The 12,195-nt window shown below is 37.9% G+C and overlaps 1 protein-coding gene across 5 annotated transcripts in view; it reads left to right on the top strand.

Annotated features, from left to right (window-relative positions):
• Window positions 1-12,195, top strand: part of LOC116161553 (homeobox protein cut-like) — a 96,535-nt gene that overhangs the window by 25,174 nt on the left and 59,166 nt on the right. The window contains exon 2 of one of the 5 annotated variants that reach the window (XM_031474939.1): window positions 3,002-3,048. The exons of the other annotated variants lie outside the window; for them this stretch is intronic. Within the exon in view, the coding sequence (XP_031330799.1) occupies window positions 3,004-3,048 (45 nt within the window). The 5' untranslated portion in view covers window positions 3,002-3,003. The remainder of the gene's footprint in view (window positions 1-3,001; window positions 3,049-12,195) is intronic. 5 annotated transcript variants of the gene reach the window in all.

The raw sequence follows: 12,195 nt of genomic DNA, 5'->3' as shown, positions 1-12,195 counted from the left end.
TATTAGGCTGCGTTTGAGGAGTCGACAGAGGTCTTGGAGGGATCCAAGAAAGTTCCCAAAGTTCTTTTTTTTTTTCATTTTACTCGAAAGATTAAGGGATGATAGATAGATTTTGTTTTTATTGAATCGTTTTAGTTCTAAATTCACGCGCTGAACTCGAACTGAAATCAACCCTTAATACAAGCAATATCCATAACGTATCAGAGCGAGTGAGGCGGCGCAGCCGCCGAAACCGAGCGTATGGGGAAGGACGTATTATTTCGACAAGTAATTCTAGTAAATAAATTGCGTCGCATCATCTTTTTCTAGTAATGCACGGTCCATATGCTCGGTTTCGGCGGCTGCGCCGCCTCACCTCGCACTAATTACGTTACGCTAAGGGGAAAAGGTTGAAATTCGATTGAGATTGATTGAGCATAGTGTTCTCTTTTCAATTTTTCGACTTAGTTCGAAATTCACGCGCCCAACCCGAAGTGAAATCAACTCTTAATAAAGGCAACACTCATAACGTATTAGAGCGAGGTGAGGCGGCGCAGCCGGCGAAACCGAGCGTATGGAGCAGGACGTATCAAATCGGCAAATAATTACAGTAGATAAATTGCGTCGCCTCACCTTTACCTGGTAAGTCACGGTCCATACGCTCGGTTTCGGCGGCTACGCCGCCTCACCTCACGCTATTACGTTACGCTAAAGGTAAAAGTTTAAATTCAATTGAGATTGTTTGAGAATACTGTTCGTTTTCGTTTTAATTTGAAATTCACGCGCCAAATCCGAAGTGAAATCATCGCTTAATACAGGCAACATTCATAACATATTAAAGCGAGGTGAGGCGGCGCAGCCGCCGAAACCGAGCGTATGGGGAAGGACGTATCAATTCGACAGGTAATTATAGTAAATAAATTGCGTCGCCTCACCTTTTTCTAGTAATTCACGGCCCATATGCTCGGTTTCGGCGGCTGCGCCGCTTCACCACGCGCTATTACATTACGCTGAAGGTAAAAAGTTTAAACTCGATTGAAATTGATTGAGCATGTTTTCTTTTCAATTAACGTTTTAATTCGAAATTCACGCGCCAAATTCGAAGTGAAATCACCCCTTAATACAGGTAACACCCATAACATATTAGAGCGAGGTGAGGCGGCGCAGCCGCCGAAACCGAGCGCATGGGGAGAGACGTATTAAATCGGCAAATAATTATAGGAGATAAATTGCGTCGCCTCACCCTGTTGTGGTAAGTCTCGGTCCATATGCTCGGTTACGGCGGCTGCGCCGCCTCACCTCGCGCTATGACGTTAAGCTGAACATAAAAAGTTTAATTTTGAATTAGGTTGATTGACCATAGTGTTCTTTTCTCAATTTTTCGTTTTAGTACGAAATTCACGCGCCCAACCCGATGTGAAATCAACCCTTAATACAGGCAACGCCCATAACACATTAGAGCGGGGTGAGGCGGCTGAAACGGAGCGTATGGGGCAGAACGTATCAAATCGACAAGTGATTAGAGTAGATAAATTGTATAGCCTTATCTTGTTCATGGTCCATACACTGAAGGTGAAAAGTTGGAGATTAATTATGGTTGGTTTGCTGATTCTACAACAGTTTTGGGGGGAGCTTGTGGAAGAGGGAGTCGAGAAAGTTCCTAGAGTACTCTAAGAGCGTTCAAAAAACTCCTAAGAACATTTTTTTCGGTTTTACCCGAAAGAATAAGGGCGTTAGGATATTTATTAGGTTTGTTTGGGTATTGCACAAGGGTCTTGGAGAGACCGTATGCAAGGGAGCCAAGAAAGTTTTCAGTTCTTTAAGAGTGCTCAACTAAATTATTAAAAAAATTTTCATTTTACGGGAAAGACCAAAGGCTCGACCAAAGGCCTTTTGGAGCTTTATTACTTAGGCTGCGTTTGAGGATTCTACGATATCTTTTGGAGTAACCTTCTGAAAAGGAACCTTCCCAAAGTATGCTAAAAAAAACTCGAAAGCCTAAGGGCTTTTCCAGAGTTCCCAGCGAGTGTTCAAAAAATTGTAAGAATTTTTTTGTTTTGCCCGAAAGACTAAAGGACCTTTGGAGCAGATTAGGCTTCGTTTGAGGATCCTACAAAAGTTTTGGAGGGATCTTGTGAAAAAGAGCCAAGAAAGTTCCCAGAGCGTTAAAAAAAACTGTTGTACTTGAAAGACTAAATGCCTTTGGAGCTTTATCACGATTTCTTAACGGCCCAGAATAGTTTGGGAAGGATGCTGTGGAAGGAGTTTTCAAACCGCTAAGAGAATTTTGGAGCTATATTGGACTTCCTTAGAGAATTCTAAAAGATCCCCTCAGCGGTTTGGTGGTTTCTTGTGGAAAGAGTTGTAAAAGATCCAGAAGAGGGTTTTGATAGATCAGAAAGGCGACAAGTGGGTTTCCACAGTGCCCTAAAATTTCATTTTATACAATACCTTTTGTACATCTCACGAAATCACCGAAATTCATAATTATTTTTACTTTTTGTGGTACAGTTTCTATAACAAAATCGATTTTTTTGACGTTTTGATTTTTCAAAATTTATTTCCTTAGTTTATTTCTACATACTCGAATTACGTGAAGCTTTTTTAAAAGCCCCAGAGATAAATGTGTTCCATTTTAGATTTCCAATTCCAAAATTGTCAAAAATTTGTAAATTAGTGGTATTGCTTGGTAGTATTCTTTTGGTATTATTTTTGCAGTACCGGAGAATACCACTTCCATTTTTCTACAAAACTTGGTCAATTTCGCAATTTTTTTGCAACCCAACGGTGCTTCGTAGATTCGGTACGCTGTACATTAATATCTTTAACGGATATTGCAATCAAACGGTTCCTATGGGAAATCATCTTTATCACGCCAGCCCACACGCTGTTATCTTAGTGCCCAGTAATTGAAAGATTTGCTAATTAATTTCATAATCAATAATTATCACGCTACTGACTTGACGCGTTGAACGATTTTCTGCAAACGGAGTAACCTAATTTGTTGTTGTTATTGTTGCAGGTATGGTCATTTCGGAATTTTTTGTCTACCCAAAATTGACGAAAATGGTAAGTAAGAAATTAATACACAGAGAGAGGCATTGATAATAAGAGCTAGGCACCACGCCTAAACTGAATCATAATCATATTTTCCATTCAAAGAACACCTACGTTCCCCGTCTGTCTGAACTATCAACCCCCGATTTATCGGCCCTCTCGCTCTTATTAAGTATAACTGTAACTACAAAACCACTTTTAACACCTACACTTTATTAATAGCAGACGACAATAGGATCTCCGACGCATTTTTTATGTAGGTTGTTGTTTAAACTGACGCTTTGTGTTTAAATTACCAGTTGGAATAATGTAAAAATGAAACTCACGAAATAAATTAAACTGACCGAACCGTTGGGGGTGTATTATTTTGAAGGGCATCAATTTGTGTGACTGACTGACTGCCTGATTTTCAAACGACAACAACAGGTGTCTTCCGGATCGAGCCATCAATTATTAATTTCAGGTAGCGATTCGATAATTTCACCCAGTCGCCGCCGAACGAAATTCGTTTTTATTCAACTGTTTTCCACAGAATATTCCAGATTAAGGATATTTCCGGCTGTATCTGCTAATGGCACCAAGAAATGGGACGTAATTTTTAACAATTTTTAGGTTCGGTGAACCTCTTAACAATTCCACAAATCGATTAGTCGACCCAGTAATTACAATGGTCGCTTAATTGAGTAATCGCCCAATATTTGATTACATACTTGAATTACATGATTAGTCTGTCTAATTTATTCATTGTCAAGTATCTTCGACGTATTTCGGCCGTTTGTGCCGCAAGAAAGTTTTTGCCCAAAACGAACAGTTTGATCGAAAACATTGTTTTGGATTTTGCCGAAATAATTCTTTTGCAGTTATCTTCACATTATTATGTTCTCCTGGTAATCGAAGAAGTTATTTTCCCAGGTATTAGGAGCATGAGTATGAGTTTAGTCTCGCCCTTATTCTGAAAGTTTCAAGAAGAATAAGTTGTTGTCACAATCGTCTTAAAGCATTTCGTTTAGTATGCTCTCCTGGTCACCCTAAACTCTTCCGTTACATACTCCACGTGCTAAGAGCATGACCTCCTCCTCGGTATATAATTCTGATACCAAAGTTCCCGAAGATTAATGGAAAATAAAATTTCTTCAAATAAGACCTCCTTGTTTGTTCTCCTGGCAATTTTTAATGGATACTATATATTATATTCTCCTGATGCAAAATTTCTTGAAAGCGCTTTAGCTTAAGGTTTTAAAAAGATCTGTTTCTGTGACATGTGTTAGGAGCAGATGCCTTTTATTTCAAAAGTGTTCGACAGTTTAATCGAAAATTTATTGTGACTCATGCTCCCCTGGTATTTTAATCAGAAAAATAAAAAAGTTTCCTTCGGCTACCAGGAGAATGTAATAGGCGAGGAGGTCCCTGTAGCATGTAGGTCTTTTTTGTAGTATCATGAGGAATATTTCAAATATTTATGTACGGACAGGGGCTTCTAATACATACAGCGTTCGTAATTTTTGCAAAATATCAGGAGAACATAAACGAGAAGGTCTTATTTTTGTTTCAAAAGTTCCGTTTCCGTTAACCTTCGCGAAAGAGTAGGTATTTTCATTGTGGCTTTATTTACAATGGCATTGGGCAACTAGTATTTTAGAAAAATCATAGAGGGCTAAAGGAATGCTCAGCCTTTCCAAAATTTTGTTTTTTCTTAAAAATCAACCACTGCACTAAAGAGCATTTTAATTGTGCCTTAACTGACAATGGCATTGACTAATTATTAGTATGTTAGAAAAACCATAGAGGGCTAAAAAAACGCTCGGTCCTTTCATATTTATATCTTTTTTATGTCAAACACTATTTTAATTGTGCCTTCAACCACTGCACTAAAGGGTATTCTAATTGTGCCTTAATTTACAATGGCATTGACCAATTAGACTTTCTATTTAGGAAAATGATAGGGGTTATGATAAAAAATGATAAGGCCCGCATTGACTGCCTGCCAGCCAGCCAGCCAGTCGTAAAAATTTGCAAAAATACGCTAAAAACGCAAAATATCCGCAGTAAACTAATTGATTTAGGAAAGGAGGAAGAAATAAACGAGAAGGAGGACATCTAGGAGAGAATGGTGATAATGATAACGTTTAATAATAGAAAAGGTATAAAAAATTTAATAAAGAAGATATGGAAGATGATAAATTAAGAAATGAGAAAACACATAGAGGTGAATAGAGAAACAGAAACGGAGGATTAGAAGGGGCGCTTTTTTAAGCTGAATGGAAGTAGAAAGAGAAAAATAAAGAAGAAATGATATCCAATATCTCATGAACAGAAGAACTTCAAAGCAGAAGAAGACATAAATATAGGGAAGATAAGAATAAGAAGAAAAGGAAGAAAGAATGCTTGCAACAAGATTCCGACGTGAGGCCCGGATACACCTGAGTGTAAGTTTGGTCGATTTCACTGCCAGAACAATGGAAAGCGGAGGCTGAGAGAAAGGGGGTAAAGGGGCGAATAAACTGAATTGGTGAGGGTGGAAGCGGAAGACATGGAAAATTGATCGAACGAGTAAAGGAAGAAGTAATAAGGGCGGCTAATGAGATAAAATAGCAAATATACAAGAAGCAAGAGAAGACGATCAAGGAAATTGGAGGATTGAGAGAGGAAATGAAAAGAACGGAAGAGCAACGGGGTACGGAAAAAGAATTACCAATGGAAATAGAACAGAAAATGAAGGAAAGGGAACAGTATAACGATGAAGGAGTAAAGATGGAAAAAATAATGGAGGAGAACGCACAGAGGAATGGCAGATATCCTTCAAATAAATGCCAACATAAAAGAGGCGAGAACAATGAAAGTAGGGGAAAATAAAGCAATAGTCGCGGAAAGAGGGTGGACATTATGAGGGGCAAGGGAAGCATGATGTACAGGGTGTCCCATTAATAATGGTCACGGGCCATATCTATGGAACCGTTAATTGCACAGCTTCGGGGAAAAAATTTTGTTAACAAAAGGGGCCAAGAGAAATCGCTGGAAATTATTTTCAAGTTTGTAACTTCGCCGCTAGAGGGCGTACGATTCATGGTTAAGTAGACAAATGACTTTTTTCCTAAAATATACCCAACAAACATGCATAAAAAATACATGCATAGTAATCTTGTATCAATTTTGCATCATTTTGATGGAGCACAAATTGCTCTAGCTCATAAAATATGAGGAGTGGAGGAAAGGGAACATCTCTTTAAAGAATTGATTGTAACTTCGAATTGGGTTAACAGATTTTCACATAATAGGTCTTGTTGGAAAGAGCTCTCTTCGTGGAATCAGATTTTACATGAAGAGAGTCTATTTAGTAAACGTGATGAGTGGTAGAGGGCGCGATGTGACATTAACATAAACTTTGCAAGTTTTTTTGAAAATTTCAAATGGAACGATATAATTATTATATTATATTATCAAATAAGATGAAAAAGTGAGAATATAAGTGAAAACGGCATTTTGATATCTGTTTTCTAAGCAGAGATATGGGAAAAATACGAACATTCACAAATTTTAATTGCACTTCCTCTTTCTATCCATTTGCCAGGATAACTCAAATTCAAACACTCTCACCTCGACTCTCGCTTACCAAGAAATGTGCCGGGCACCCATCGTGGTGATAATTCGCACGAATACGTTTAATGAAAAGACTGATAAACTTTCTTTTGTTCTGTTTTCTTTTGTTTCAAAGCCAACTTGAATGAGCATCAATATTGCAATTAAAATTTGTGAATGTATTCGTATTTTCGCCAGATCTATGGTTAGAAAACAGATATCAAAATCCGGTTTTCACTGATATTCTCACTATTTCACCTTATTTGATAATATCATATAATAATTATATCATTCCATTTGAAATTATCAAAAAAACCTGCAAAGTTTATGTTAATGTCACATCGCGCCCTCTACCACTCATCACATTTACTAAAAAGACTCTATTCAATAAAATCTGATTCCACGAAGAGAGCTCCTTCCAACAAGATCTATTATGTGAAAATCTGTTAACCTAATCCGAAGTTACAATCAATTCCTTAAAGAGATGTTCCCCTTTCCCCACTCCTCATATTTTATGAGCTAGAGCAATTTGTGGTCCATTAAAATGATGCAAAATTGATACAAGATTACTATGCATGTATTTTTTATGCATGTTTGTTGGGTATATTTAAGGAAAAAAGTCATTTTTCTACCTAACCATGAATCATACGCCCTCTAGCGGCGAAGTTAGAAACTTGAAAATAATTTCCAGCGATTTCTCTTGGCCCCTTTTGTTAACATTTTTTTTCCCGAAGCTGTGCAATTAACGGTTCCATAGATATAGCCTGTGACCATTATTAACGGGACACCCTGTACATAGATGGAGAGAGAAAGAAGAAAGGGCAAGAAAGTAGGATGGGTATATAGAATATTAGTGGTGGAGGACGAAGAATACAGATGGAGCAAGAAAGAAAAAGGACTAGTGGGACAGGGGAGGAAAAGGCGGTATTTGGAGAGAGAAATTAACAGTAAAAGAGGAAACAAAGGGGGAGGAGATGGAGGGAAGGGGACAGAAACGAACAACAGGAGAAAGGAGCAAAACGAAATAAAAAAGGAGAGGAGTAACAGGGAATGCGGCGGGAGTTACGAGCAAAGACGTTCAATTATGGGAGTTTGTAAGAGGATTTGATGTTGTGGGGATGGTAGAATCATGGAGTGAAGAAAATAAAGAATAGGATACCGAGCGCAGTACATATGGACCCCCAAAAGGAGGCATAGTAAGGGGAAAAAAGAGTAAGGGAATGGGGGAGTAAATGAAAAGGAAGGAATACAGGGGAGACGAGTGGAATTGGAGGGGAAAATGAGGGTGATAACTATAGACGAAGAGGAAGGGATGAGCTAAAAAAAATAAAATAGAAAATGTGGTGGATGAAAGAGAAAAAGAACGGCGAATATTAATTGCGGAGAGATGAGGGAGGCGGAAATGGACAAAGATGGGAAATAACATATAGAATAGAAGGTCAAGAAATTCTTATGCGGCAACAAAGAGGGAGAACTGTTACTCGAAATTGCGAGAAAAGGGAGAATGGAGAATTTTCAGCGGGAATATGGAGGGAGTAACGTAGCAATAGGTCAATAAAGGGGAAGGGAGAGATAATAGAAACGAGTAGTGAGGCAGAGAGCGTATAGAAGAGAGAATCAAATACAGAACAATGATTGAGAAAGAAAGAAAAGGAGAGGAGTAGAGGGAACAGAAAAAAGTACAAAAAATGTAAGGAAAAGAGATGAAGAAACGGGAAAAAATATGATGCCTTTTTTACTATAATTGTCTCCGTTCCCTTATCCCCCCCCCCCCACCCCTTTATTCCAGCAATGAACCATTTTTTTAAATCTAACTGTGCCTGAATTCTCTCCTATTGAGTATTTATGCCCACGGTTTGTGCCTGTTTGGTTTTAGAAACATTTGGAAAATTCAAATGGGAGTTAGATTAACACGTAGCCCCCCCCCCCTCGCATTTTATCATAATGAAACGGCGGTATCGTAGAATACGATCGTATGGGGCTTAATTGTGCTTTAATGGTCACAGTCTGTACCTTTTTAGTTAAGTGAACGCTTATAGCAGTTGTAGCCCCCCAAAAATTAAACTTTTCCATTTTGCTGAAGTGTTTCCGAAACCAAAAAGGCCCAGAATGTGAGCTAAAAACGCAATCTGAGTACCATGCAATACCGTTGTTTCGTATGAAAAAGCTTAATTTTCAGTCGGTGCACAGTAGATACAAAAATATTGGTTCACTTTTGGGCTAATGGGGGGGTCCTCAGGCACAAAAATTGGCACAATTTTCAATATCGAATATGTATATTGCGGCACAACGAGGCACAATTAAAACACAATTGATTACACTAGAAATGTACGTGTTTCTGCAAGAGTGGGGGGGGGGGCAATTTTTTTTAAATAGCCCCTCCCCCATTCCTGTGAAAATGTGCAAGAAATTCCAATTGTCGCCAAAATACGCTTTTGTTTTACTTTGTTTGCTCGTTAGTCGTTTGTTTGCTTTGAAAATCGCGTAAAAATGAAGTAGTCTACGTAAACTAATTAAAGTTTACGTTATTCCTATTAGCTTTCATGGCCTATAAACAAACAAAACCTGTACAACACGTGTTTATCGCCGATTGAAGCACTACGAACACGATACTTGTGGGAAATTCTCTCCCGTTTCACTTTCATATTGGCATTTCCCTTTTAAACAATTACATCTTATAATTAAATTCGACTCGGTTCGATCATTAAAAGTGTCGTCTCTCTTAGCATATGGTTCGTGTTTTTTAGATTTATAAGAGGGAACGGAGCTTTTTTTTTTGTCCCCGAACTTCAAATTTAAACAAGTCTAGGGGGTTTAGTAAAAATAAAGCATCTGGAATTTATTAAGCTTGGACTTGAAATGTTTATTACTATTTTGTCTGTTAGGGTTGATTTTTTTCCTTTTGCGCCACCATCGACAATGAATATTTTGAAAGATCACAGAATCTCGGGAGGGGTTTTTGAATGGCGAGAGGGGAAATCTCAAATTTCAAAGTTTGCTTGATGACGCGTCGGGCGCGACAAGCTGATAATTGAAAAGCGATCAAAAATTTGTGTCCCCCCGTTTGTTCTTTTCGAATGCGTAGGAGCGGGTATTGTCGCAGTTGACAGCTGCACTTACCCGTAATTTGCATAGAAACGTCACTTAATACCTTTGATTTGGAATTGATCGCTTTTCTGTTTTTGTTTTATTAAGTATTATTAGTGAATACAGCGGAAAGGGAAGTTGTCCATTGTTTCCCAATAAAATTTCACTAAGTAAAAAGCTCTTTGTCCCGCTGATTTGATGAACCAAGCACTCTGCCCACGTGCAGATTTCACAGCTTCTGTTTATGCAACAAGGTAAAGAAACTGTAATCAATAAATGAGTCTGTCCGATGAGCAAAAAGCGTTTCCCAGCACTTATTGCATTATCTCGACGTTCCCATACTCAATTGCTGACGACTTTTAATTTTTAACTGATAAATCTAGCAATTATTCGGATTACAATTAATGCCAACCATTCGAATACCGAGATTGTTTATAAAACTTCGTTTGCAATAAGATAATGTTACTTTCATTAAAAAGGTTAAACTATATACAATTACCACTCAGTCAATGTGTTCCAGGTAATCCTTTGTTTCTTTATACACATCGCTTAGCAAGAAACATATAATATTGAGGAATTACGGGAATGTTACCGTCTAATGAAATTTAATAGCGCAACCGTATCAATTAGGCAAGAAAAATCTTAAAAGATGCATATTTCCCCGAACGCTTCACATACCAAAATGAACCGAACACCGAAACCATTATTTTTTGGAACCGGAACCGAAAAACCGCGTGACTTTTTCGGTTTCTAATCTTCGCACACTTGATTATTAAAAATGGCGGATTATTTCCTTAATGGCAATATTGAATTGACGCAAGTAAATATGCAACACGTCAACACCTCCCCCATCTCTTTTTCGAAAATACAAAAATTGCGTGTGATTCTTCAAATTAAAATATCACCGAAAGAACTAACCACAATGGGGACTCTATTTTGACCACATTGAACATAATAATATAACAACAGACTTTATTGCAGAATGAGATTAAAGTTTCTACTGCCCCCTCCCCTGATAATTTTTTTTGGAAAATTATTAGTGAAAATTGTGCTCATGGGATAAAGAATTACTTCAAATGTTACAAATTTATTGCAAAATGAGATTAAAGCTGCTACTGCCCCCACCCCTTGAGAATCTTAGTCGTGAAGGTAGCAAAGTGGTGCTCCGCATGGTTACTTCCTAGGACCTATACTCTGGCTAACAGAGATCAATGAAGATATAGGCCGTAAACGTAGCAAAACTCGAAAGGGACACAAAGAAATAGTGAAAAATATCACCGAAAGAACTAACCACAATGGGGACTCTATTTTGACCACATTGAACATAATAATATAACAACAGACTTTATTGCAGAATGAGATTAAAGTTTCTACTGCCCCCTCCCCTGATAATTTTTTTTGGAAAATTATTAGTGAAAATTGTGCTCATGGGATAAAGAATTACTTCAAATGTTACAAATTTATTGCAAAATGAGATTAAAGCTGCTACTGCCCCCACCCCTTGAGAATGTTTTGGGAAATTATAAGTGAAAAACGGCGCAAAAGGTGCTTTATTCACCGGAAAAATAACGACTTAAAATGAGCCTTATGAAGACTAATGTTACAAACTCAATACTTCTCCACAAACCCCCCCCCCCCGGTGGTATAAAACACCCTTATTAAAAAGTAATAGTAATATAACAGAAAAAATTTATTGCAGAATGAGATTAAAGTTGCCCCCCCCCCCCCCGTGAACATTTATTGCATAATGAGATTAAATTTCAAAGTTGGTACCGCCCCCCCCCCCCTTTGAGAAATTATTAGCGGGAAAAAGAACTGCTTCAAGTGTGGTTTATGAAGATTAATGTTAAAAATCCAATACTTCTCCACGCCTGGGGGGGTTCTTCATACCCCCCTATACATCCTCATTAAAATCAATAGTAATATAACAGCAACATTTATTTCAAAATAATTCTCTTTCATTTTGCATGGGAAAAGAATTACTTCAAATGTGGTTTATGAAGAGGAATAGTAATCCCAAGACTTCTTCACATACCCCCAGACCCCCCTTGTTCAGAATATAATTCTATAAAGGTACATTTTCGTTTAGTTCTGTTAATTTAGCACAACGTTATACATTTGTTTTATATGTTTTATGCGAGGTTTTATGTTTTGTTTTATTTATTAGATATACATTTGTTTCGTGAGTAAGGGGGCACATACCGCCGGGCGGTATGGAATCCCCCCCCCAGTCAAAAGAGAATAGTTTTCATTTTAAATTTGTTGTTGATAAAATGGAATGCCAGCAGTTAAATTTCATTTGAAAAATTAACTTGGACTGCTCCAAATGTACTTATATAAAACCACCCTTTTTTGGCTTCCAACCCCCCCCCCCTATTGATTTAGCATAAGGGTGTACATTTTGCTTGTGTGTGCCACCGGTGGATCTGAGGGGTGTAAAAACCCCCAAGCAACAAAGAGGAGTAATTACCTCTATCACGTATAGAAACGAGGTGA

This window comes from Photinus pyralis, unplaced genomic scaffold (assembly GCF_008802855.1).
Source record: "Photinus pyralis isolate 1611_PpyrPB1 unplaced genomic scaffold, Ppyr1.3 Ppyr1.4_LG10, whole genome shotgun sequence".
Lineage (NCBI taxonomy): Eukaryota > Metazoa > Arthropoda > Insecta > Coleoptera > Lampyridae > Photinus > Photinus pyralis.
The sequence above is the reverse complement of the archived record's forward strand: the minus strand, read 5'-3'. Positions and strand labels throughout refer to the sequence as shown.